Source organism: Prunus avium, chromosome 6 (genome assembly GCF_965620075.1).
Source record: "Prunus avium chromosome 6, drPruAviu1.hap1.1, whole genome shotgun sequence".
Taxonomy (NCBI): Eukaryota; Viridiplantae; Streptophyta; class Magnoliopsida; order Rosales; family Rosaceae; genus Prunus; species Prunus avium.
Window position 1 is genome coordinate 35,463,449 of NC_142289.1, and position 27,792 is coordinate 35,491,240.

The 27,792-nt window shown below is 38.8% G+C and overlaps 2 protein-coding genes and 1 long non-coding RNA gene across 6 annotated transcripts; 1 reads left to right on the plus strand and 2 right to left on the minus strand.

Annotated features, from left to right (window-relative positions):
- Positions 1-363: 363 nt before the first annotated feature.
- Positions 364-3,757, minus strand: LOC110758667 (uncharacterized). The gene is made up of 6 exons (XR_002526975.2): positions 3,585-3,757; positions 2,691-2,803; positions 2,318-2,419; positions 2,052-2,200; positions 1,255-1,589; positions 364-766 (listed from the first exon to the last, which is right to left on the minus strand). It is a non-coding gene; the product is annotated as an uncharacterized LOC110758667 (long non-coding RNA).
- An 11,771-nt stretch (positions 3,758-15,528) lies between these two features.
- On the plus strand, positions 15,529-19,170 carry LOC110758665 (LRR/ubiquitin-like domain protein). 2 transcript variants are annotated; one of them, XM_088254149.1, is made up of 10 exons: positions 15,529-15,816; positions 15,940-16,034; positions 16,344-16,502; positions 16,811-16,921; positions 17,022-17,122; positions 17,229-17,366; positions 17,772-17,820; positions 17,927-17,992; positions 18,598-18,753; positions 18,836-19,170. In XM_088254149.1, exons 1-10 carry the CDS (start codon positions 15,549-15,551, stop codon positions 18,944-18,946), a joined length of 1,254 nt encoding a protein of 417 aa, XP_088110275.1. In that variant the 5' UTR covers positions 15,529-15,548; the 3' UTR covers positions 18,947-19,170. The 2 variants fall into 2 exon arrangements, with proteins under 2 accessions (XP_088110275.1, XP_021816269.1); XM_021960577.2 differs by having other exon boundaries at positions 18,634-18,753.
- Positions 19,171-19,698: 528 nt separating this feature from the next.
- On the minus strand, positions 19,699-25,272 carry UBA1 (ubiquitin-activating enzyme 1). Of its 3 annotated transcripts, none has more exons than XM_021960592.2 (7): positions 24,971-25,272; positions 24,324-24,884; positions 23,897-24,114; positions 22,360-23,154; positions 21,372-22,240; positions 20,817-21,249; positions 19,699-20,499 (listed from the first exon to the last, which is right to left on the minus strand). In XM_021960592.2, the coding sequence occupies exons 2-7, from the start codon at positions 24,874-24,876 to the stop codon at positions 19,903-19,905; spliced, it is 3,465 nt and encodes a 1,154-aa protein (XP_021816284.2). In that variant the 5' UTR covers positions 24,877-24,884; positions 24,971-25,272; the 3' UTR covers positions 19,699-19,902. The 3 variants fall into 3 exon arrangements, with proteins under 3 accessions (XP_021816284.2, XP_021816286.2, XP_021816287.2); XM_021960594.2 differs by having other exon boundaries at positions 24,324-24,700; positions 24,971-25,270; XM_021960595.2 differs by having other exon boundaries at positions 24,324-24,697; positions 24,971-25,269.
- Between the last annotated feature and the right edge of the window lie 2,520 nt (positions 25,273-27,792).

Here is a 27,792-nt window from a genome sequence, read left to right on the forward strand (position 1 = left end):
TAAAAATTCTCACATTGAAAAGTTAGAAAATCTTGCAATGGCTTATAAGGAGTTGGGCTACTCCCCTCATTGTCAATGATTTTGGGATGGAACCTCAACTTCCTTCATGGTCAGAGAAGGTTGTCCACGTCTGAAAGGCCAACGGCCACACGTTCTCCATATCACCCAAAATGTGTTATCAACGTGTTAGGCTTGAAAATTTGCCACACGTGTAAGGGCGTGTGAGAATGCAAAGATAAAAAGTCTCACATTAAAAAGTTTTGTTTGATGTATAGACCAATAGAGGGACATCGTTGAGATGGATTTGGGTTGCTATTGGAAAACCTTTTTTAGGGTAGGCCCAAACCAGCTCGGCCCATGGAAATTTGCCAATAAAAATTTATTTATTTATTTAAAATTTGTATTTAGCTTGGAGCTGACATTTGTTTTTGGAAAATACTTCCCTTCCTACTAGGTAAGTAGGCTCTCTTAATACTCTATTATACACATACATATTTATTTTTCAATAATACATCTATGTTCTGTACGCTTCCTTTTGAGCAACATCCGCTTGAGCTCGTGCTTTATATTGGCAATATCAGTCGCCCTTGTGACTTGTTTTTCGGCGATTTTACACCTTTCTTGGACTTTGATCAAGTCTTTTTTTTTCTCTCTCAAGTGAGTGGGCCTGTGCATTTGCAGCTTCTAGTTTTTTACTTAAGTCCTTGATTTCAAGCTTCATCGATGATATTTCAGCATCATAACTATCTACTTTCGATTTGGCAGTCTGCAAAGAATGTGTAATAGTCAAGTACCGCATCATCGATAGATACATATATTGAAAAGAAAAGCAAACGTTTGCAAAATAAAGATTCTTCTTCATCCCTACACATTTTCAATGATTTCCATAGGGTTCTATTTCCGATAACTGATTTTTTACATAATGCCCTTGATCTTTAGCTCAACTGGGATTGGGACAGGTAGGTAAAAGGGAAAGGTCTCAAGTTTAAATCTGATGTAAGCACCTAAAAAAATAGCAGCCAGATGGTATGTGTTATCTTTACCAAATTAAAAAGCTTGTAGATAATCAAATTATAAACAAGTGGAAAACACAGACCATGGAAAACCTCAAGATAAAAAAGGAGAATCCAGATATAGATAAATTTAATCCCTCCAAAGCTGCTCCATCAAACATGTAAGAGCAGTTTCCCATGCCAAATTTATATATATATATATATATGTTAAAGACATCGGGGGCAAGCCACTGTTGTTTACCTTAAAAACATGGCAAGCTATTCTCAGCTTCCTTTCCATGCTTTGTATAGCATTTGAACATTGCAACTCTGCCTCCATATATGCATTCCTTTTACAATCCTGCATGAGTAGCCAATTTAAACGAATAAGACCAGTATACAAGAGATGCGCTAATAAGATATACACATCCATATATACTGCAACAAACTATTTGTTATCACAAAGAATTCAATTATATATGAGGCAAGAACAAGATTCTTATCTTTTTCTTCGTGATTTTTCGGACGGTGAAAAGCGGACTTATACACCTCAAGAGCATAATCATATGCTGTTCGGCACCCATCTTCTTCGACACTCTGCAGAGTAAGATTAACACAATCACATGGTGCCTAAGAAATTTGTAATCAGAGTTGTTCCAGAGTCAGTTTCTTATTCACCCTCTATTCCATATGAAGTCTGAGATCCAAAAGGGCTATTTTATTATTGTATTCTCCATTGTTGTAGTTTAAAATGAAAACAGAACATCCACTTCAACATCTACTCTCTCCAGATAAGACACAGGGGAACATATATTATTTATGTAACCTCAATGAAACAGCACAAAGAAGCTAACCAAGACCAAAATTTATAGCACTTCTAATTCCAGTTGGTTGGTCAATCGTTTATTACATATTCACTACTTCCACTTTTTTCCGGTTAGAAACTAAGATTCTGTTAAACTATTATACACAAGTAAAATCTTATCATGGATAAAAAATAATAATTTAGAGCCTGTTGCAAAATACCACCCAATAAGAGAGTTCAAGGAGTACACAAACCTGCCATGAAGAGGATACGGTAGGCACCAAGATAAGACAACTGGACTCGTCATCATAGTCGCCCCAACTTGCTTCGGCCTTGTTCTTTCAAAAACAAACCTTGTCAATGCGTCTAGCCCGGATCTGAATTCAGACCTTAATTTGTCCAACTGCATTAGAAAAACTTAGCCTTCAAGTTCAACACAAACAAATATGAATAAAGAGAGTAACAGATTTGAGTTCATGACCAACATGAGAGAGATCAAAGACAACAGTAAGTCACTGACCTGAATTTCGTTAATTCTCTGTAGATCATGTTCGTTGTTCAACGGCCGTACAAGGGTGAAGCATTCTCTATCTGAAAATAGAGCTCGAATGGAGGCTCGTATCTATATTGGCCATTCATACTGTACAATTAGCGCCTCCAAGTCCAACATACATAGATAACATAATTCAAGAGTAGCAGTGCTCAATGTGCCTAGAATGTCATAAATAGCTAACAAGCGTAACCTAAAAGCAGATAATGCCAGTTTAAAAATACATGTATGAATTGGCAAGCAAATTCTTGAAAATAAAAGGTCAAGATTGCTCTCTCTCTCTCTCTCTACTAAAAAAATGCAGCAATCTTCTCAAACAAACTAAGAAGAGCCAGACAAATACCTCATTTTTTGCAACTACATCCTTTTTCTGTCATCAACTGGCTTCAAAGCAAGCTCCAGATAGTCACGGGGCATTGTCCTTCCACTATCCTCAGGTAAATCCAGATACACGTCCTGAAACCAAGGCAGTGTAAATTACCACAAATGGAACATATTCTACTCAATACACTGTATTCATACGGCAATAAAAAACAAAATAACCACAACAGAGGAACCATTATCATAAGAGTAATAGGGTAACAATAATTATTGTAGTTGGCAAAAATATCCAAGAAGCTACAATAGAGAAATACAAACATATACAGTTTTATTTCTCACAGCAACATTCAACTGGTGGGGATGCAATAGTAGAGTAAACTTACTGGTCAGAAGTTCATAGAGTGCAAGCAGGACAGAGAAAGAGAGAGAGAGAGAGATGGTCAGAAAAGGTAAATGCTTCAAGTATTAGGCCCCATCTTAATATCTTAAAGTTAATCAATGATTCACACCCCAGTTTTGGTTGCAAGAGCATGTAAATGAAAATTCACATCTAACACGACAACAGTGCCCATGGCATATACATATCTCCAAGTCTTTAAATTGATTATACTCGAACATTTTTTAAAAAGATGGTTTAGGTTAATTATGACAAGTCCAAGAAGTAGAGAATTAAATAAGAAACAAAATACGGTAGTTCTAGCAGCCAAAACAAAATAACCTAAAGTAAAATTTCTACACTTGATGCACTTCCTTAGTCCTCAAGGCGAACAAATATAGTTCCAGAAAGCAGATTTTTCCATTTGTACAATCATAAACCCTAGACATCACAGACAGAAAACAAACCACGAAGGAAGGAAAAAAAAGAAAAAAGAGAAGTCTCCACTATCATTGAGAGAAAAAAGGACGATAATTTTACCTCGTTTCGAATGAAGCTCTTGCCCTGGCGAGCACGGCCACAGACCGCGACTATACCGATAGGTTCCTTAACGAGCTGGAGCATTAAGACGCTTCCTGATCCATTCGAAACTTTCCAATATTGTCGCAGTAAACGAGTTGTATAGGCCTCGGCGGACCCATCACGGCGCAGACGATCGCGGTGAGGGAGAGAACGACTCTTCCACATATACGAATATTTAAACTGTATAGCCGCGCGGCTATACTGTTTAAATATTTTTTAGTTTGTTTAAAGAAATAGTATCGCCGCGCGGCTATACTATCTAAATATTTTCTAATTTTGTTAAAATAAATAGTATAGCCGGCGGCTAAACTCGGTTTTTAGATTTTTTTTAAATAGGGAATAGTACAGCCGGGCGGCTATACTCCATTTTTTCAACTTTTTAAAACGGCTATACTCGATTTGGTCAATTCTCAAGATGGAGAAGATTGCCCTCATATATTTTACTGTCCAACAAAATTGACATGAACAAATGGTTATTAGGGAAGACATACATTGTAAATATCAATTTACGGTATGCCTGTTAACAATACCAGAAGAGTGAAGAAGAATGAAGAAGATTGAGGAACAAATAAGAACACAGCACAATAACTAATCTAAGCACATGCCTAACACATGACACAGTAACTAACTGAGTATAGTTATCATTCCCCCGGAAACCTAACTTGGGGCCTCTGACTGAGCATTTGTTCCAAGTCGCAGATTAGCACAATGTTGCAAGAAAATAGGATTGTGGAGACCTTTGGTACACACATCTGCTAATAGCTCTTTAGTAGGAACATACTGAACAATTAAGTCCTTCTTTTTAACCTTTTCACGCACAAAGTGGAAATCAATGTCGAGGTTTTTAATCCTTGAGTGATACACATGATTTGAACTAAGAGCTATAATGTGGATAAATTATCACAGTGGATCACAGGAGGCTGAGGCAGATAAATTTTAAAATCTTGTCTCACCCAAGTAAGGTCTGCGAAAGTATTGGCCAAGGCTTTATAGTCTGCTTCTGTAGAACTCCTTGAGATAGAACTATGTTTCTTTGTAACTCTTTGCGTAGCTGAGATCTCACTTTGATGTATCTTGCCTTTTTAAAGTAGGTAGTTTCTCGACCTCAGTTGACCTGTCATCGTCTAGTTTGTCAATAAGGTCATCTCCAGTCATAGGCTATAGGCCAAATGAATTGCTACAATTTAGCCCTCCAAAATATTATTATTTAAAAGAATAAGGGTAAATTACTCAAATGGTCCCTAAACTTATACGCGATTTACATTTTGGGGCCTGAATAAAATTTTTAGTCCAAATGGTCCACTAACTCCATATTAATCGTTCCGTTGATCCAGCCGTTACGTTCTGTCAATGTTGCCGTCAAATTTAAGGTTAAACCGTCCAAACCGTGTAGAATAACCAGCCCTTTAAGCGACAAAGGCACCATTTTGGGATCCACCTTCTTCATGGGTTTCCCAAATTGAAACCTAAAGTACACAAAATCAACGACGGCTGCCATGTCTGAAAGTTCAACAGATTCAACTCGATCCACTCGGTATTGCTTTTGTGGGATGAAGATTAAACGGCGCACGTCATGGACAGATCTGAACCCGGGAAGAAGGTTTGAGGCATGCGACCAAAATCGGGTAAGATAGAGTAAGGATTTTGTTAAGTTTAAGTGAAGAATTGAATGGTGTGCTGGGGCTCTGATCGTGTGTAACAAATGATGTGCAGAATAGCCAAACAAGACATCATTTCTTTGAATGGCTGGATAATGAAACATGTCCAAGAGGAAAGGAAGTGCTTCCTGGATTGCTTAGAAGACTTAGAGGTATGGAGGAAGAAATTAGAGCAAGAGATGAGCAAGTGAGATTAGTGGAAGAAGAGAAGAAAAAATTGGAAGAGAAAGTGGGTGTTCTTATTGAAGGCAGAAAGGAATTGGAATGGAGTAGACAGAGACAATTGAAACTAGGGTTTGCTTTGATCCTTTCACGGTGTTTGTTTGTAATTGTGGTGATGAGTAGGAAGATTTAACTATGAATGTTAGGTCTGTAATGGTCTTTTAGGTTTGTAATGGGATTATAGTTATGAATGTAATGTGGTGTTTGTTAGCTGTGAATGTAATGTGGTTTTTGTTAGTCATAAAAGTAATGTGGTGTATTTTAGGCATGACCCAAAACCAATTCCATAACCAAAAACCACACCAATTCCATAAACGAAAACCAATTCCATAACCAAATCCAATTCCATAACCAAAACCCAATTTCATAACCAAAAACCAATTCCATAACCAAATTGCACAGCGTAAACCAATTCCATTTCCAAAATGCAGAGCGTAAACCAATTCCATTTCCAAAATGCAGAGTTTAACTCTAATACACAAGATGTGATTCCATTTCTGCTGTACATCCCAAATTATAGAACCTAAACCAAAATGCAGAGTTTAACTCTAATCCACAAGCTGTGATTCCACAAAATTACATCCCAAATTACAGAACCTAAACCAAAAGGCCAAGATGTAACTCTAATCCAAAAGATGTGAATCCACAAAATAACATCCCAAAAGCTGTGATCCTATTGTTTGTACTGTAAGCCAAAATGCAGGGCCTTTACATAACCAAAATGCAGGGCCTGAACAAAATCCACATCCCAAATTACACAAAATATATATGATTCCCCCTGCCTTGTGAATGATTATGGTAGTGATAGAACTTGTGTAGGCCTTTTGAATGTTCCTCCTCTAATAGCAGCCCTTTTGAATGTGCCCCTTCTAATAGCTGGAATTTTGAATATGGAACCAGGTTTGGCAGTGACACAAGTTGAAGATGGATTTGAGCTTTCTTGTGTAGGTGCAGCTGACTGTGACAATGGTATATTTGCCCTTCCTCTTGCCAAACCTCTTGCCAAACCTCTTGCCAACCCTCTTCCCATATCTCTTACCATACTTCTTGTCCAACCTCTTGCCACATAAACAAAGAGGACCAATATAAGTTCGCAACTAATGAACACATTTGTGAGACAACATATTTGAAGAAAAATACCCCAAAAAATGTACACTTTGTTGTGAAGAAGTAGCAACTTCTGTTGCAAGAGCTGGACCTTCATTGGCTTTTTCTCTTCCTCGTCCTCTGCCCCTCCCTCTAACTGTTCCTCTCCCACTTACTGATGCAGCTGCTGTTACTGTTCCTCTCCCACTTACTGATGCAGCTGCTGTTAATGTGCTTGGCTTAGTTTGAAACTCTTTTTGGGCAGAAGATGCATTTGCCTGCAAGAGCACAAGGAATTATTAGTTCGAAAACATGTAACAACTCTAAAATTGCAGAATAAATAATTACTTGTTGATTTTCAGAGTTCTGTCTGTCACAAGTTGCCCTATTATGGCCACTTTCACCACATCTCCTACATCTGATCTTAATAAAAAGTCTTCTAAGCTTGGCTCGTGGTTGAACATAATTTGGAGGCATTGGATGTGGTGGGGGTGGTGGTGGTACTAGAATTTCTGCAGGTTCCTTGGTCCTACTTTTTTTTGGCCTTCCTGGCTGTACCCTAACACTTGGGGGATGTATTGGAGGATGCCCATATTTAGCCCACTGATCCATTGAAGGGATAGGATGAATCATTGGTTCATATGACTTCATATAAGATGCAGGCTTGTAACATTGATCCACATAATCAATGGGGCTTTCATCCCTTTGAAAAATTGCATAAATTGCATGCCCACACGGTATCCCACATAAATCCCACCTCCTACAAGAACATGTCCTTGCCCTAAGATCCACAACAAATTCTCCACCATACATGTGGGTCACTTGATATGTTTGCAAGCCAGCCAGTCGAGGAATGCATGTGGAGGCTTCTAACTTGTTCTTCTCAATTATCTTGAAGATTCTTGGCCCAATTGGATGTTTCCATTTCGGACATGCAACCCTTTTATTTGCCATCCTAAGCATCACAAGGACTCTCATCCTCTCCAAGCAAGTCAAAATGGACTGATCTCTTGCATCTACAATTGCTGCATTGAAACTTTCACACAGATTGTTCAACAACAGATCACACTTAAACCATGTCTGAAAGTGAGATCTGCTCCAATTCTTTGCAGGTCTCTTACTGAGCCATTTCCACGCTTCCTCATCCTCTTGTTTCATATTATCCATTTCTGCTTCCCACCAAGGCATAGTTGTGGCTCTTGCTGCAGCCCACAATATGTGTTTTAAAGCAAGACCAGAGTGTAATGATCTAAAGTTATTATATAAGTGTCTAACACACATCATGTGCTCTGCAGTTGGAAGTAGAGTCTCAATTGCAGGTATGAGTCCCTTTTGCTTGTCACTAATGAACACATATGACAAACCATTTGTAATCTTTAGATCTTCAATCAACAATCTAAGAAACCAGATCCATGATTGTTTGCTCTCGATCTCAACAACTGCATAAGCAATTGGGAAGCTGCCATTGTTGCCATCCACCCCAACTGCTGTCAAAATCTGGCCAGGATAAGGACCTTTTACGTGGCACCCATCAACAACAATAACTGGTCTGCATCCATCTAAAAACCCTTGCTTACAACCAGCCAAGCAAACATACATCCTTAGAAAGATAGCTTTGCCCCCCACTTGTTCAGTTTTAATTACAACTGTACTTCCCTTGTTTGCCTTCTTCAATTCCTCTGCATAATCCCTTAACCTACCATATTGTTCTATGTAACTTCCTTCAATCATTACTTTGGCCCTCTTTTTGGCCCTGTATATTTGATGTTTTGTGACATTCATACAATAATCCTCCAAAACATCCTCTTGTAATGATTTCACATCCAAGTGTGTGTCTCTATTCAGCTTCTTAGAATACCTGTTACAAAGCCACTTGGATGAGGCATACTTCAACTTGTCGACCCTCCCATAAGTGTGTTATAGGCTCATAGTTTTGATTACAAATGTAGATTCACTCTTATCAAGCTTTGAAGCATATAAATAAAATGGACATTTCAGTCCTCCCAAACATACAGCCTGGAGCCTCCTTCCATCATTTTTTTTTGAATTTTATCAACTTACCATGTATAATTGCATACTCCTGCACAGCTTCTTTCAATACCATTTTGTTTGCAAATCGCATTCCCATCCTAAACTCTGGATTCCTTAAATCCATCTCTCTCCTATACTCCTTCCACTTTGGCAATTTTTTTTTCTTTCTTTTGCCCTTTTCCTCACTATTACCCTCATCCTGATCCTCTTCATCAGTTCCTGTGTCCAAATCTGATGTGTTAGCATCATCTGATGATACCTCTCCTGGAGCTTCATAAGTAGGCCAAACATTCTCATGTCCACTGGGGTCAATAGTAGGCTCAACATTAGGCCTAACGTTCTCACCTGCATTGGGCTCACCACTTGGCCCCCCAACTACCACATTCTCAACTACAAGCACCTCATCCTCTTGTTCACTGAATTCATAATCACTATCCACAAATTCTGCATCATCTTCCTCATTTTCCCCTTCATTTCCAACCTCTCCATTCTCAGTTGCTGCAGCCTCATTTTCCCCTTCGTTTCCAATTTGTACATCTGCATTTGTATCCTGCTGTGAACTAAATGCAGGCCATGTCACACCCTTACCATCATTTTCTACATCTGCATCATAGTTATATTCTGCACCATCCAAACTAGGCCACGCAGCAGATGCTTGACTCCCAAGCCCATTACCATTTGAATTGTCTAAATCTGTATAATACAACACAAGAACCCTATTACATGGCATGCATCCAACCATTTCAACTACTTTAGCATCAGAGTTAATACGCTCCAATACGTTACCATCCTTTTGTCCATACCAAATCTCCATACTTTGCTCAATTTTCGAAACATCTATTGTATACCCCAACTCTTTCCCTATCTTCCTTAAATCCAGCAATGACAGAAAGTCATCAACAACATTATCTAAATAACACACCTTACCACCCTTATAAACCCCATTTTCAAATATACCCCCATGGTGTAGTTCAAGAGTGACTCTGTCAGAGATAGCTGCAAAAAGTACACAAGAAATTTCAGAGTTAGCTGCACACACATCTCCTTTATCTAATGCTATAGATTTAGGGTTTTCATTTATTTACAGTTTCACTCAATGCACAATACTGACTTTGGTACAATAGTGACTTTGGTGTGAAGCAGACAACACAGGGACCACACCAAACATAAAAACCTATACTTTGCAGTCAATGGTGTGAATCAGACAACCAAGGGACCACACCAAACATAAAAACCTTTACTTTGCAGTCAATGCCAACATAAAGGAAACAAAATGCCAGAGAATCTTTTAAACATAAACAAACTGACCTTGGACCACACACTTGCAAACAAAAAGCATCGATTTGCAAAACACGATGAATATAAAATGCAGACAGAGAATCCCTTACCGTATTTGGGATTCTCTCCACCCCAACGAAACTCGAACTCCATCAGTGATGAGCATCCACAATCCCAGAAATCCAGAAATTCCCGATAATCCCCAAGTAGGAACCCTAACCCAAAATCTCTGCTTTTGGCTTCGCACGTCCTTTTTCACGAACTGAAGACAATGGTTTTGGAGAATCAGAGACGACAATCAAAGCCTTTTGGGGTGTAAAAATACGAATATACCCTTTCAGGTATAAAAAGACGCATATGCCCATCCTAGACCCCACCACTGGCGTTGACTTGACCAAAAATCACAGAAAACGTAACGATTGGATCAACGGAGCGATTAATATGGAGTTAGTGGACCATTTGGACTAAAAATTTTATTCAGGCCTCAAAATGTAAATCGCGTATAAGTTTAGGGACCATTTGAGTAATTTACCCAAAGAATAATGTAGGGCTAAATTTTTCCATCTCTAGTCATGCAGGGCTATCCTTCATATTTTATTATTTTGAGAAAAAACTATGGTATAACACTCATACATTCCACTACTATGTATTATTTAAAGAAATGTGGAATGAAATGAGTGTGAAATTTTTTAAAGAAATTTATAGACATATTTTAGGTTCCTTAAATTTTTATTTTTTTTTAAAAAAAATTCACACAACGGCTATTTTGAAAAAATTGATGCATTTCAAAACAATTTTTTATAATTTTATTTTTTAAAATTATAACAGTAGGACCAATGCGCCGATTAATAAAGAGTTTGTGAACCATTTGAACAAATAATGTAGTTGAGGGACCAAAATGCAACTCGGGTATAAGTTTAAGGACTATTTGAGTAAATAACCCCTCTTTAAATATATTCGAATATTTTCTCATTTCTAAATGATCCCACCTAACCCTTTGACTTCCACGTGGTTAACAACATTCAACTTCAATTTATGTATGGCTGCACCAAGAACAGACTACAAAGACCAACCATCTATAGGTGGTTAAGTGGCACAGGAAAGATTTTTAATTAAGGAATTGAATTATATGGCGATTCCTGTTCATCAATTATCACTTTTTGTAGTTTTATGGTCTAATGGAATCAAATTTAGAGGGTGCACCCATTAACACATACATAAATAAATGTACATCTTTTTTTTTTGGGTATATACCATGAGGTGTCCCCACACCCGAAGGATGGGATTAATCCCCATTCGGGGTTTGGCTTGCCTCATTAACACATACATAAATAAATGTACATCTTTGCATATGCATGCATAAACATCGGAATGCAAGTATACAACTTGTCTTTCCAGTTCTTGCAAGTTGTTTGATACCAAACTTGCTCAAGTTTCTTTGAACAGTAACTACCTTCCCAGGGTCTTCAGTAACCTGAGACATCCACATGGAGTGAACTAAGTTTAAAAGCGTAGATGGAATTGGAACCAGTAAGACTATAAGAGGCAAATGAAAGTTTGCACACACTTAACATAGTATATTAGCTAGAACAATTTATAAAAGTTCCACGACCTGCAAATATAGTCTGGCTGAGTGAACTAGGCACCTAAGATATATAAGCCTACATGTGCTAAAACGAGCACATTCAATTCAAGCCCGTACGAAACGAAACTGTTTTACATCCCTCAGATCTCTCATAATCAATGAGTATTGCAATCTTGAAAGAGAGAACATGCTAGCTATATAAACTTCATGTTCTACAACAGTAGCTCTCATGGCAAGAATCAAATAACACATGTGCAGACAGATATATCATGTAGTTTTCCCCTACCTCATGCACGCAGATATATCACTATTCATTTGATCCATCCATTTGATGTGGAAAAGAACCGTGTTAGAGAAACTAATATTTGCCCTTACGACGACGCTGACTATAAGGACGGTTTGGTACGACGACCCCACAAAATTTTCTAGGCTTAAAATTCTCCTTCACATGATGGCACATAACACAGGCAGAGGAAATTTTGCAATAATCATTGAAACCATAATATTCTGCAGCCTCGAGATCTGCAGAGAGGACTGGATTACCAACAGGATCTTTTGAGATGGATACTGTAAACACTGCTACACGGACGTAACCCCCTTCGGGTTCGAATTCGTCATAATATCTCTTACCCACATTTGCATTATAAACGAACCACATACGACCCTCGCCATCAAGATGGCCCAAGTAACAATGTTCAGGAATTAAGAAAGGAGAAAAGATATCGCCAAGTTCATGTAGCACCCGATGCCGCTGGGGGAACCCATCGCCGTCCAACTTCCAAGCAACAAGCTCTTTACGGTCCCGAAGCATGCCAATGAGAAAACCCTGCAACTATGCAACAACCCAAAAGCTCTCAAACCTCTTACTATTCAGGACTTTGATTTTTATTTCTGACCATTTCTCTTTGTGAGGGTCAAAAGCGTATGCAACATTATATTTATATCTCATAAAAAAGACCTTGTTGTCCCAAGTAAAGTGATCACCATGACCATGTGGTTTGAAGCAAGGGGGATAAGGGAGATCCTTCCAGGATTGTTGACAGGGATCGAAAACCTTGAAAAGGGGTGGCTCAAGAGAGTTATGACCACCATCTTGACATGCAAGAACATAGGTTTTGTCCTCCAGATTGAACATGATTTTTTTCCCAAGTATGATCCTAGGATCAATCAAGCTGGGAATGGTATGCTTCTGACAAATGCTCATCGATGGACCTTGCTCATCTGTACTGTCATGAGTGAGATCATAGGATTCAACATTTGACCTAAAACCCGTGCTTTCATAGTCAATGAAATTACCATTGTTAAAAAATCTGGTGTCGAATTCACCCCACACCTTATAGAATTTGGAACCCACGATTATATGTCTCCCTACCTCCTTTACGTGGGGAGTTTTGGAGCACGTAATCTCGTTCCAACAACGAGAGTCCCACCAAAGGCAGTCCCAACCATGGTGGTCCGAACAATGGCCGTCCCAACCACGGTCATCGTCGACACGATCATTACCATACGAAATTTCAAATAGAGTCTCAAACCTAGGAGGCTTGCGAGAGCTACTTTTGCACAAGTTACTAATATTTAGACGGCATAGTTGTCTCACCGTGGAATCCATGGATTCAAGTTTCAGGTACAAGTACCAATCCTTATCCGTGGGCGGTGGTTTGATTGTAGCCTTCAAATTTTCACTTTCTTCAGCTTTAACGACCAAAAACTCACGCACCGAAAAGAAACGACAACATAATTGTTGACTAATATTTAGACGACATGGCCGACGACCCCAAATCTTGACGTACGAAAACAACTCATTCTTCAGCATTGTCTTCGATATATTACTGCTCCCTTTGACAGACACAATTGCATAACTTTCGTAAGAAAACAAAAACGAAAACGAAAACAGTACATATGTATATGTTCAAAACAAAAACAACAACAAATAGGCAGAGAGAATAGAGATAATGGAAATCTTTTCGTTAGAATTTAGTACTTACTGTTCAACCCTTGTAGTCGTCACTCGTCAGCGAGGAGGATGCCGAAATAGAGAAGAGGACGCACAGACTTAATAGAAGAAAAGAGCCCTAATGGACACCAAACCAAAACTTTGTCTTCTTAAATGGACACCATTTGTGTCAAAGGACTGAAATGCCCTTAGCCTTTTCGGGCTGGACCAGACCAGCTCGGCCCATGCACTTTTGCTAAGAATTTTTTTTTTTTCTTTTTTTAAATTTTGTATTTAAGTTGGAACTGACTTTTGTTGGGTTGGAACTTGGGTGTGTGTGCATAAAAATCCTCTGCTCTTTCCTGCCGCTTAGATTCTGAACTACTTTGCTATCCTCTTCATTTCTTCTTCTTCTTTTCTTTCTATTTGTTAGATCTATCTTTGTTCCACTGATAGATCTTTCTTGATAATTTTTCCTTTTTTTAAAAAAAAGTCTGTTCCAGTGTGGTGTTGCACCAAATAATGGACAGGATTCTTGACTGGTCCTAACCAATCCAGCCCTAGAATTGTAATTTGGTCCTATCTTGTCCAGTCTTGGCCACCAAACGGGGCCTGTGGGTATAAGAAACTCGTACTTTGGTGATTGTCCCTATTTGCATTTTTCAAATCACATTTTACATTATGAGGATATCTGTATGTAACGTCTGTTTGGCTTGGGACACAAGTATTGAGGTTGTTAACAGAAGTAGTATGCCTTGCAGACCTGATGAAGTCTGGGCTTATGGAACTTGTGCTCCAGCTTCATCAACTTCTTTCCATAACTTTTGCGCTCAATTCTCAAAATTTTGTAGCAATTGTTCCTCAATAGAAATGATATGCTGGACCAAAACCAGTGAGTATTCTTTTGAGGTGGATGTTAATCTACAGGTCACAGACACAATCACCATCAAGCAATGAATAAAGAAATTACCAGCAACGAAATAGTAGAGATACAAATTTAGGCATATGCTCGTAGGATGCATCTAAATTAAAATCCCAGAGACTCAGATCTGACAATGTGTATTGTTTACACCCAAAATAAGCAGCCAATGAGAGCAAGACACCTGGAGAAAATTGGGCCAGGTCAGAGGCGCCCTCGGCACTCTACCTACCGATCTCTCCATTAGGGCAACACCCTCACCTGGGACACGTGGCACGCTCCCAAGCGACGTCCACAGTCCCACATCGAAATTATCAACAAAATGCACACCTCCCAAGGCCTATAAAAGGAGGCCAACTATCCCAAAATGGAGGTAATCAGAACTAACGGCATACAAGCCTATTGATCTGTCAGTTAAACTTTCTATTCCCGAACTTACTTAAGCATCGGAGAGCCTTCGGCCGGTACCACACCGGTGCCCTAGGAATTACCGTGCGTTTGCTCATATTGCAGATCGCACAGTCTACCGAAGACACAAATTTACTAAGTTGACCCTCAAAACTTGGAAACCACTTTTTGGCGTCAACATTTTCAAAATTTCACTTTCTTCAGTTTTAACGACAAAAATCTCACGCTCCGAAAAGAAACAACAACATAGTTGTTGACTAATATTTAGACGACATGGCTGACGACCCCACATCTTAACGTACGAAAGCAACTCATTCTTCAGCATTGTCTTCAATATATTACAGCTCCCTTTGACAGACACAATTGCATAACTTTCGTAACGAAATCATCAAAATATTAAAGAGAAGCCAACCAAAAGAAAACAAAAGAGAGGAGGAAGCCTTGCATAGGCAGATAATGGAAATCTTTTGGTTAGAATTTAGTACTTACTGTTCAACCCTTGTAGTCGTCACTCGTCAGAGAGGAGGAAGCCGAAATAGAGAGTATGATGCACAGAGTTAAAAGAAGAAGAGAGCCCTAACCTAACCAAACCAAACCAAAACCTAGTCTTCTTAATGAACACCATTTGTGTCAAAGGACCGAAATGCCCTTAACTTTTCGTTTAGATAGACTCCTACATTGTTGAAATGGATTTGGGTTGCATTTCGGGCTGGCCCAGACCTCTCGGCCCATAAAATTTGTACTTAACTTGGAGCTGACAAATTATTCATTTTTTGGGTGTGTATATAAATACGGACGTAAAATGAAGAATCTGCAAATTATTCACCACAGAGAATTACCAAGAAGACGACCAACACCAATAACTCACTGCAATTTGCAAAGAGAGGAAATGGAGAGTAGTGTCACCGGAGGTGAGGATAGCGGAGCCAACATAAGCCTCAGCGTGAAGTTCAGTGGCAGAACCATACCCATCACAAATCTTTCTCCGGACTCAACCATCAAAGACCTCAAGTCCCTTCTGCAACCTCTCACCAATGTCCTCCCTCGTGGCCAAAAGCTCATTTGCAAAGGTGTCTCCTTTTTCTCCTCTGTAAAATTTGATTGAATTTCTCTGAGCTGTAATGAATTATGAATGGCAAGTTTTTCATTTTCAGTTTTATTTTAATTTTTGGGTTCTGGGTATTTTGTGATAGGGAAGCTTTTGGTGGATGGAATGACACTGAAGGAGTCTGAGGTCGCTAATGGGTCCAGGATCATGCTCATGGCTTCTCAGGGCTTGCATCAAGGGGTATTGTAGATAAAACTCAATTCTTTTCTATCTTTTTGCTTTCTTGAAATCTGAACTTGAATTGGGAATTTGATTTTGATGGAGATGGAAGAACCCACTTGTTTGGCAGTTGAGAAAATAAATGAGAAGAAAGCAATTTTATCAAAAAAAGATCTTTAATTTATTTTTTCTCGAGTAAAAATGTTGGTCATAAATTTCATGAAACTTTGGATTATAGTAACCGTGGAGATTTACGTGTTTTTGGAAGTGTTGAGTTATAGAAAATGCGTTATTGATAATGTAGTACTTCTGGAATTTTTGTTTGAATAGGACGGGCCCATCCTAAAACAAGCTCCCACACGCCCCATTTCCAGAGCCAACAATGCTACTACATTGGGAAAAGAAAAGACAGAAGTTTCTGTTGATAAGAACCGGTTGGATCGATGGAAAGCTACTGGGGTTATTGGACTCCGTGACTACAACTTGAGGGTATAAGAAACTAGTCTTTGGTGATTGTCCCTTTTTGGACTGTTTGCATTTTTCTAATCCCATTTTACATTATGGATATCTATATGTAACGTCTGTTTGGCTTGGTAGACAAGTTTTGAGGTTGTTAACAGCAGTAGTATGCCTTGCAGAATTGTTTTTCCTTCAGACAATTAATTGGGACTTAGAATCATAGCACATGGGAATCTCTTAGCAGGGGAATGTCGATTTTGATAATTGTTTCCAAGTAATATTTTAGAGGACCTAACGTTTTCCAATGTTGAAAATTCGTGTTGGTTTAATTTGAAAAGGCTATACCCGATGAAGTGTGGGCTTGTGGAACTTCTGCAAGAGTTATTGAACTCAGCAATAATGCTATTCCAGCGGTACCTGCCAAGATTGGCTGTCTAAGTTCCTTGCAGGTATACAAAGCTCTGTTTCTTTCTTGCATTTCCGCTCCAGCTTCATCAAATTCTTTCCATAACTCATGCGTAATTTCACTTCATTCTCTACATTTTGTAGAAATTGTTCCTCTCTGCAAATGATATATTGGACAATTCTATTAACTGGGAAGCTCTGGTATCTTTGAAGTTTCTAACTGTTCTGTCTCTGGACCAAAACCAGTGAGTATCTTTTGTGCTTTACAATGTCACATTAAATTGGGGTGGCTTTCATTTTCTACTTCTTGACATTATGTTGGATGCTTGATGAATTGCACAATTTATGTAGTTTAACGACTTTGCCACCTGCATTGGGCTTGTTGACATCACTGAGGCAATTTCACGTTGCAAACAACAAATTGTCTAGCCTCCCAAATGAAATAGGACTTTTGACTAAGCTTGAAGTTCTGAAAGTCAACAATAACAGGTGATTTTGAAAGTACTTTAAGCAAGGACATGTTTTTTCTTATTGGGAATTACATAATCAAAATCTGTTTTTTTTTCTTCCCTTGCATGTCTTTTCTTCTTAATGTGGTATGATCATTTTAAATTTTATATATTTCACATTGTGGACGTGCAGCTGCACTTAATGTTTCACATCTACTTTTCTTTCCTCTAAATGCTTTTATGTCTTAAATACAGAAACTAAGATATTTAGTTTCAGTGGAAATTTTGATTTTTAAAAAAAACATGTTTTGTAGGTTGTTAAGTTTTTCCCCTTTATGCATTAATGCTATGTTGATGAAGTAACTACTTCTTAAAGATGCAAGTTATGTTTGATAACCAATGGCTTGTGTCTTGATTAAACTTACCTGTCTACCTCTGTGTCCAGGATAAACACCATGCCTACGTGCATAGGGGACTGTATTGGACTTATTGAGGTAGTAATGTTTTCCTTTTCTTCATTTCTTTTGGGAGGGCTGGGGTTTTTTTTTTCATTTTGGGTAGATTTGTCCATATATCTGACTTGCTTTTGGCATGGTGCAGGTTGATGTTTCATCAAATCTTCTATCTGAGTTGCCTGAGACATTTGGCAATTTGCATAATCTCAAGGTCTATACTAATTCCTAGTGTTTTGAACTTATTATCCATATTTCTTTCTTGTTTTCCTTCAAAAACTCAAATTCTCTTTAAACGTTTAAGAGCTTCCCTTTTTGACCCCCTGAGAGAGAGAGAGAGAGAGAGAGAGAGAGAGCTTCCTTTGTTTTGATATGGAACTGTAATTTGTTAGGGTGGTTCTGGAGAGGTTACACAGTTTACATTTCCCGTAATAAAATTATTTTTTTTTCCATTTTTTTTTCATAGATTAATTTTCATTGTGTTGTTAGGGTTGTCTTATCCACTTAGGAAATAAGAGTTTATTCATATTGCACCTGCTTTTCACTGCTCATCCTGTTGATGCCTGCCATTGTCTTTGTACCCCAAGCATCCGCCTATTCCTTTTCCCTGTACCTGGCCTAAACCCTAATGGTTACTGTATCGTGCCATCCTAAACTTTGCCTCTTTCTACTGCCTATTATGCCAATTAATCACACACAAAAATTTGAAATTTAGTAAACTTTTACTTGAAGGTAGTAAAAATATCATTTTAGTCTAATTTTCTTGAGCTCTTTTAGAGGAATTGCAGCAACCTCATCTATTTTGTGCTTCATCTCCAGGCTGATATTCATTCCAAAACTTATACTTGTGTGCAGTCTTTGTGTCTCAGCAACAATGGGTTGAAATCCCTTCCTTCTACGCTATTCAAAAAGTGCCTACAGCTCACAACACTTGATTTGCACAACACAGAGATAACCATGGATGTTCTTCGTCAGGTGTGTACTTTAGCATCAAATGTCATTGTGCCAAGTAGTCTAATTTGTTAAATTTAATTATATAACAGCAATATCTTCACAGACGGAAGGATGGGAAAGTTTTGATGAACGCCGTCGCTTGAAGCATCAGAAGCAACTGGACTTCCGAGTTGTGAACTCCGGTGCATTTGATGAAGGTGCTGATAAGAGCTGATGCGACACATTTCTGGATTACATGAGGCGGTTGGGCAAATTTGTGGTCCATGCTGACATTTGTATGTAGAAGAACCAATGTAAAGCTTTGATGTCTCTGTTACTTGAATTGTTAATAGGATTTTATATAAATCAAAGAAATTGGTGACATTGATACATGAGAAGTTACTGTGAGAACAATTATGGAGCAAGAGATGACCAGTTTTAATTGTCCTGTGATTATAATACTGATGTCTATGTTTCTGAACAACCATCCTCCTTCCAAGTGAGACTGCCTTTGGGACCTTACAATGGAAAGGCAGCAGTGTAATAAGTATACATGAAAGAAATGGCGAAGGTGAAAGACTTTGTTTAGCTGTTGTGTGGTGTGGGCCTCCTTTTATTTTTATAAGTATGTGGTTTACAGCTGATAGTCTAAATTACTTCAACAACTTATGATTTTTTTTTTTTAAAGTAAGAAAGAGGATGAATGACGAAATCGGAAAAATAAAGAAGTAGGTAAAAAATACATTAAAAACTGTCAACAATCAAAATGATCTACAAGCAGTTATACCACCATCGTTTTACAGAAGTAGAAAAAATTACCCGCACCGGGTTCACAACAATGGTATTCCATTGCATGAAAGTCTCATTTATTGACAGTTTTTAGTTTTTACTGTTTAAATTGGTGGCAAGTGTACAGGCAAAAACCCAAGAAGGCGACACTCAAACATCAACTGTCGCAAAAGATTATCTGGAAATCCGGCCAGCAAATTACAAGCAAATTTATTATTAAATGGGATTTACTTTTAGAGATTATACATGTAGAACATGAGACAGTTGGGATAAAAATGTTCAACTGTGTGCTCATCATCGATTAACACAGGAATGAAAGTCTGAGGTCAAATATCCTAAACACGCAAGAGTTCTCTTCCTAAAATCACAGACCGACAATCTCAGCGGATTCAAGAACATAACCTAACGGAAGTAAATGGATACCAGAGGGATGTCAATATCGTTCTCCTCTTCATCCTCACAAGCCACAACAACATCAAAGTGGCGACGATAGGGAGGCAGTTCTGCCCCTGCCACTTCCCTAACCAGATCAACCATCTTCCTGTCCATTCGGTCTTGGTGTCGAGAAAACATGGTATTATAAAGCAGGCAACTTTCAAATGAGATGCTATAAGCCTTCAGTCCTTTGTCCTTTAGCCACTGAATAAGTTCCCTCAGAGTAGGATTGCCTCTCAGGATCCACCTGTCCCAGATGGTCCAGCTCATGTCACGGTGCTTGATGACCTTGGGTGGAACTGGCTCAGCCATGGAGAACAAAGGTAGAGCTAGATTTGCAAATGTGTTTCTATAGTCTTCTAGCTTGTGGCCTCCATCCAAAACCTTGTAAAGCTCCAAGCACACAAGTCCTGTGGCCATTGCCGTGGTGGTTGCAATTGCAGGGATAATCCTACCAGCAATAAACTTGGCTTTCAGCTTGTCAACCTCAGGAATGCTGTAATTCCTAGCCCGCATATTGGCAAGCCCGGCTATCAGATCCATATGGTAATTTGTATCATCATCCTGCAAACTCCCCAAGGTAAGTGTAAAAAACACTAAGGTGATTGGCAACTTGTAGGACAGAACGAAACAATGAACTCCAAGTGAAGGCATGAATTAGAATTAAAATTTGAAGAATGATACATCACACATCTAAGTTTAGCCCATCCCCATTATAGGTCACATAAAGAAACTTTCCCATGCATCACTCAAAACCATCAACCTCAACCAATTATCAGAGTGATCAAAATCAGTCAACTTAACCATAGAATATATGAGTGTCTAAATGAAGGATAGGTCAGAAACGATAAGTACAGAGAGAGAAAGAGAGAGAGATTGACCTTCTCAAATTGAATTGGTTTCATTCTGAACCCTGGTGGGAGTTTCTCTCGACAATGCTCTAACTTGATAATCAATTCATTAATGACCTGTGCATCATCTATAGATTGAGGAGTTAAATTGTTAGCCTTATCATCAGTAACTATTTTCGCATCTTTCTTAGGCTGAAATTCTGAGACTTCCACTTTCTCAACAGCTTCAGCCACCTTCTTAGTGTTTCTAACCCAATCAGGGATTGGAATCCCAAATGTCTCTGCCCTTAGTATGGCAGCTGCTATAACAAAATGAAGGTGACCAGGATCAGCAGCTGAGAACTGCAGTGGATGGGGGAATCGCTTAGGGGCGGACCAGAATGGAGCCCCAGTACTAGTTGTCGCATCTTCAGGAAAAGTATAAATAAGTTGTTTCACACGGTTGGAAAAATAATCTTCAAACCTGTGTACATCAAAAGCAGGCATCATGAATTATCGAAACAAACCATCACAATAATTAATGATTACAGAGAGGAGGCGCAAAAGGAAAAAATGTATAATAAAGTCTATTATCTAAGGACTTACTTCAGGCGTGCCCAGCCAATGCAATCTTGGAATGTCTCACATCTTTCTCTATCAAGGCACTCAAGAACACGCTCCAAGGTATCCCTGGCCTGTGCGTCGCCAGCATTCCTCATGGTAGTGACATATTCACTTGGCTTGGATAAATATGCATTCACTTCAGCTGGAGTTTTCTCAAGCAAACCCTCAAACTCAGATCGAGCCCATGTCAAGCAGTGGTCAATGTTGTGTGGAAATGAGTGCACAGTGCACATGGGTGCTTGTTTCTCCGGTGGGTCTCTTGATGCACCATAGTTTTCTGTTAGGTGAGGAATAACCACCTGAGTGTTGCATTTTGCGCCAAGAGTACCCGACTCAAGAAGTGCTTTCTGAAAATATAAGCACCTCTGATCAACATACAGCCTCGCATTGACATTGTCTAGCGCATTAATAACAACACTTAAATTCTCCCAGAAGGTATCATCAAACACATTCTCAGTTTCAGGGCCAACTCTATTCTGCAAGGCTTCAACATTAAGACACGGATTTATTGATGCAGCCGCAGAAGCAGCAACTGTTGATTTGGCCTGCCCAATGTTCCAATCACGGAAGAGGAACTGCCTACTGAGGTTACTCTTCTCAATTACATCATCATCAGTGACTGTTAGCTTCCCATGGTTGCTACATGAAACTCCCATCAGGGCCAAATTTTTTAATAACTCACATCCTAGTGCCCCTGATCCAACAAGAAATACTTTGGAATCTTCCAGTTTCTTCTGTAGCTTGGACCCAAAAACTGAAATCTGTGCATCATAACGGCTATTTAATGGTTTCAAATCACTGGACTGCAGTGGCTCTGTAGGAAGTGATTCTACTGAGTCAAAGTAGAAGAACTGTTGGAACAAGTTAAACATTAGGTTACTACCAGCAGTGAAAAATAACATGGCGCTAAATAATTCTTAGCTCCTAAAGAATGGTTAACTTCTACGTGAAACCAAGAATGTGTACTGACCTGGAAGAGTGGATGAAACTTCCCAGAGCAAGCTTTTACAACCTCTTGACCCACAATACCACCAAACATGGCAGCCATGGGGTTTAGTGCTGCCTTTGCCCCAAAAGCAAAGTGCCGCAAAAGTTTTGGATTAATATCTTCCAGTCTCCCATCTCCCAGTTTGTCATTAATGTTACTAGCAATAGATATAAGCTTCTGAGCATCCTCGTCTGAACCAGGAATAGGGAAGCGCCCCGACTCTGACACGAATTTGTCCAGCGCTTGAAATGCCAAGTGTAGGAGAGGTGGGCGATCAAACTTGGAGAAATCACTGAAAAGAAAATCGCCAGGATCATTGAGTGCTTCTCTCAACGGCTTAAAGTTCAAGACTTTGGGCTGCTTCACCTGTGTGACAATACCCCCCTTCTCATAGGTACCAAAACCCGTGGTATCCTCCTCGAGAGTAAATGAATAAGCCCTAGCATTCTTTATCTTCCTTGGCTTTCCATCATTTAGTTCTGTCATTCCATGAACTTCTGAGAACACAACAAGATCCCCATCCTGAAACTCAAGTCTTTCATCATCAACACTTGACACTAGAGCAGGGTTGTCATTGCTTATGGATGCAATAATACCAGTGTGTGGATCCTCCCCATCAACATCAAAAACAGTGAACTCGGGTCCAAAGTCACAGAACACAGAACCAAAGAGGCCTCTAGCTTCGGTTTTAATGAAGGCGATTGGAGGTTGATGATTATGACAATAATCATTGAATTCAATGGCTTTCTCAAGACTGATGTCAGTGAATACAACAGCCTACAACAACAGAAAATAATTATATGCCTGTACAAACCCAAATAAAACTACCACACTAGAAAAAATACACTCGTGAATTTTAAATCCTTCTGCAAAATAGATAATTTCTTACGGGATTCACAATTTTGAATATCTAACACTTGTTTTGATAACTAGAACATAAATTACAATTTCTATGGAGCTAATATAACCATTTGTAATAGATATTTAGGAAAATCATCAGAACTAGATTACTTTAAAGCTACCAACAGAAGCAAAAATAGTTCACTATGAAAACCCAAGAGAAGCAAGGTGTTGAAACCAACAGGCAGAGTATAAATAGATGCAGTACGAAATTAGAAAGTCACCTTCAGGAGACTAGTTCATGCTAGCTATAGCTAAAACACCTTCCCCGCTCCCTTTCTCCATATAAAAAATGAATACCCTTCTAGTTCTAGGTAATGGAAGTTTCATATATAGCCTATGAAAATACTATTCCTTGCATGTCTCAGTCTTTACATGTGCTAAAATTACCATGTATCAGTCTTTAGATGTGCTAAAATTACATTATTATTCACTATCTATGTGCCCTCCCTCATTCATTAACGAAGGCACTTAGTCATCATAATCAAACATTAAGTAATTTAATAAAACCTAGTCCAGCAATTGTGATTCAAATAGACCCCCAAACATGCCCCAAAAGTATAAACTTGATAACTTGCATAACACTAAACAACCAGTAAATAACTACAGAAAAATGTACCTGGAAATCAGCAAGCTGTTCTTTGGCCAATTTGGTTGTCAAGGTATGAACAACCACAACATTGTTGAGTTCCTGCAACTTTTGAACAGCAACAAGTGCTCTGTTCTTGCCAACATCATCCTCAGAAAATACAAAATTACTGGATAAATCCCATAGCTCCACGTTCCCTTCATCATGCAACATCACAGACTTGACACCAGCAAGAATGAGGTTCTTTGCTGCATGAAGCAAAAGTCCACATTGGAGAAGAAAAAAAACACCAGCAAAAGAAAATAAATACACACATACATACACAACACTGTTTACCATGGTAAGCGAAAAATTTAAACAGCAGAATTCAACATTTTGTTTTCATTTATCTCTCATTAACTACAAACCCAATTGAAAACGATAACTCAAACAAGCAGAGAGTTGCCACAATTCATACCAATCTCAGCGCCAAGGCCTTGAATCCCCGAGATAAGGACATTCGATGCAAAGAGCCTCCGCATAGTCTCGCGGCCATAGACCGCGAGCTGCCGGCTGTGCAGATCCTCGTCGATATCGGAGGGGTTGGAATGGCCCAAAGCCATGATTGGCACGTCCCTTTCAACTATGCCGTGGTTGTTGCTAATGAGGCTGTTGCTGTTGACAGTCGATTCGGCGATGAAGTGGCCGATCTGATGCTTCTTAACAGAAGATGCTGCGGCTGAGCTGGAGCTGGAGCTGGTGCTGTTGTTCTTGCTAACAATGGCGTCTTCTTCTTCTTCTACAACCACTCCTTTACTAGGTCTCTTTCTTGGAAGCATATAGTGCAGTAAGCTGCTGAAAACGCCAGAAAACGCCATGATCACCGAAACGACCAAACTCAAAACCAGAAAAAGAATCGAGAAACGCGAATTGGCGTCACCGCCGCCGAAGTAAGTTCGAAACGCCAATCCGAGAAGGATCGGCGCCGAAGCTACCATGAAAAACCCTAACTTGAACCCTAACTTCAGCATGATTGATTCTAAAGCAACAAAAACCAAAGAAAGAGAGTAATTAAAAAAGGAAGAGACAGAGAGAGAGAGAGAGAGAGAGGTATAATTAACGTACCGATTAGGACTGTGAGAAGAAGAAGATTGGAATCTGAGAGAGAGAGAGAGAGAGAGAGAGAGAGAGAGAGATGTGGGATTGGTTGATTAAGCTGGTTTTTGCTGTGTGGGTTTTGTGCTTTTCTTGAGATTTTGGGTTTGATTTTTGGAGAGGGGTAGAGAGATCGAGAAGTTTGGTTTGGGGTTTTATACGAGGAGGTGGTCAGGTGGTGCCCGAGAAGGGTATTTATGGAACTTCACTTCTTATTCATTTTCAAATTTCGAGGGGTTTTGGTTTGGCTTTTGGAGAAGCTGAGGACAGGTGCTGTTTACGGAGGCTACCGGTGTACTGTACTCTTTTTGGGTCAAGACCGGTATACCGTCAACTCTCTCTTTCTGCTGAGAGAGGAAGAGGGAAATGCCAAGTGGGTATATCGAACATGAAACTACTAGTTTACAAGTCAAGTCATTTTTTCACTGAACATTGTTGTTGTTGTTGTTTATGTGCTCAAATTATGGAAATTTGATCCTTAAGCCTTGAGTCAATATGACATGGTATAGTCGAACTATGCCATTTACTCCTTTTGGCTCGTTTCCTGCAAAGAGCCGTTGCAAATTATCATAGTTTTGGTTTCTTTTTTGGAATGAGCCATTCCTCTTCTTATGCAAATCATCAGCTTGTTTTCTGCCTTCTTCCCTGTAAATCATCATACTTTGTTATGTATACAGAAACTCTGCGTGTTTTTAAATAAGCCATCTTACACGTACAATTGTCACACTTCCATATTTACCATTACAATAATCGACATGTGTAATGCATAATTATAGCTTAGGCATAATGAAATCAATATAAATAATTGTTAAACGTAATAAATATGATTATTATTTAAAATTTGAATATCTTCTATTATTCCGAAAATGGTTATTTTCACAAATGATTGTTGAGGTTTACAAAATTATCACCCTTAGTCATTTATTTTTTATTTTTTTTTTACAGTTGGTACTCTTTTTTTAGTTCAAGCGTCTAAACTACAGGAGATGGGGTATTTCTCACACACACACAAAACTATGATGTCGTGGGGATTTGAACCTGAGACCTCTAGCATGCAAGTCAAGGTCCTTTTTCATTGGACTAGACCCCGTTGGCGACATGGTTGGTGCTTAACGTTACACTACATACATAAATTAGTCCATGTCGTTAGGTTTCGTCCACAATTTTGTTAAATTGGTTATGTGGCACGTAAGTGGAGCACATATGACCAATGACACCGCACCATGTGGATTAAAAAGAAGAAAAATAAAATAAAATAGTTTAAAACTTAAAATCCCTAAAACAATTTAATAAATTAAATTAAATTAATCCAAAAAAGGATTAACTACATTGTACTCCCTAAAGGTTAGGGTCATTATCGAATGGGCCCCAAGATTTCAATGTCATCAACATGAAACCTAACGTTTTTAAATATGACCAAATTCAAATTACACCTCCATCAACTTCAACGTTTCTTTTTCTGTTAAATTGTTGTCAAATTACGCATGCCATTGCCATTTTCTTTATTGTTTTCTATTACACATCGGCATAAAAAAGACTATCATTCATGTCACGTCACCATTTTAACATAAAATCAAAAGGTAAGTTTACAAGTTTCATATTGATGAAATTGAAACATCGGGGCCCATTTCGATAATAACACTAAACTTGAAGGGAGTAAAATGTAGTTAATCCATAAAGCCTCCAACTTCTCTCTATCTCCGTCCCCCTTCACCTCCCTCTCCCCCTCTCTGTGCGCTCTCTTTGCTCCCTCTAGTTTAGACCCCCGAGAGTTGCACTTTGAGTTTGTCTCTCTCTGCCTCTCCCCGACCCATCCCCTAGCACCCTTCCCCCTCAATCAACCACCTGAGACCCATGTGGCCCAACCAATGGCGAATCCATGAATTTTTCACGAAAGGGGCAATATTAAGAAGGCTAAAATGAAAACAACAAAAAAAATTTAAACAACCAAATAGCCTTACAATTTAAACAATACTAATGTTATTCATAATTAAAATATATAAGAGTTTTACATCTAAGACTAATTGACTATAGTCTATTTTGTATATCAATTAATATGCACAAAATTCAGGTTACACAATTTAACCAAAATCAATACCAATTAATCTAACCTAAAGTACATGTGATTTGGAGGTCACGAGATAAAAGTACATGTGATTACGAGTTCAGGGTAATTTTTAGTGAATTTTTCGGAGCACATATGAATTTTTAATGAATTTTTAAAGTTAGCCTAGTTAAAATTTGACACATGGCGCCTTGATAGAGGATCATATTAAAAAAGAGTTAAAGTTAGAAAGCACGGGATTCTAGCTTCTCACACTCCAGTCGTCTTCTTCTTCGACTTAGTCTGCAACTAAGGTGAAAAAATTTCAAAATCTTCTCAAATTTATAACTTTGTTTGTAGAGGTCCAATTGACAAACCATTTTCTCCTACATGATCGTGAGATCGAGCCCAACAATCTAAGGTAGATATTCAGGGTCTCACACAACAACAACAAAACAGCCTCTTTGAGGCTTTTAATCGAACACTCGGTGAGCACAAGCAGATGTGCAAATTCCAGAATCTCCAATGCATTTTTTAGCGAGGAAAGATGCAGCTGCACCTCCTTGCACCTCTATGGATCAGCCATTGGGCCCAAACCCAGCCATCCTAGCTGCAAGCCACCTTGGACCCATTATCGAGATCAATTTCATTTATACCTTTCTTAAAAAATTTCGCTTAATATTAAATTTTCTCCTTTGTACAAAAGTAATGGATTTTTATTGTTATAGAATGTATGCCACTTTAATGA

Bases quoted from the DNA above. Each gene is read 5' to 3' on its own strand.
- UBA1 (XM_021960592.2), bottom strand. From the start codon at position 24,876: ATGCTGAAGTTAGGGTTCAAGTTAGGGTTTTTCATGGTAGCTTCGGCG. The intron at 24,115-24,323 runs GTATGAATTGTG...TGCTTCATGCAG, and splicing joins AGGCCTTGGCGCTGAGATTG to CAAAGAACCTCATTCTTGCT. The intron at 22,241-22,359 runs GTCAGTACACAT...TTGTTCCAACAG, and splicing joins AGTTTCATCCACTCTTCCAG to TTCTTCTACTTTGACTCAGT.
- LOC110758665 (XM_088254149.1), top strand. From the start codon at position 15,549: ATGAAGAATCTGCAAATTATTCACCACAGAGAATTACCAAGAAGACGA. The intron at 17,821-17,926 runs GTAGTAATGTTT...GGCATGGTGCAG, and splicing joins ACTGTATTGGACTTATTGAG to GTTGATGTTTCATCAAATCT. The intron at 18,754-18,835 runs GTGTGTACTTTA...ATATCTTCACAG, and splicing joins CCATGGATGTTCTTCGTCAG to ACGGAAGGATGGGAAAGTTT.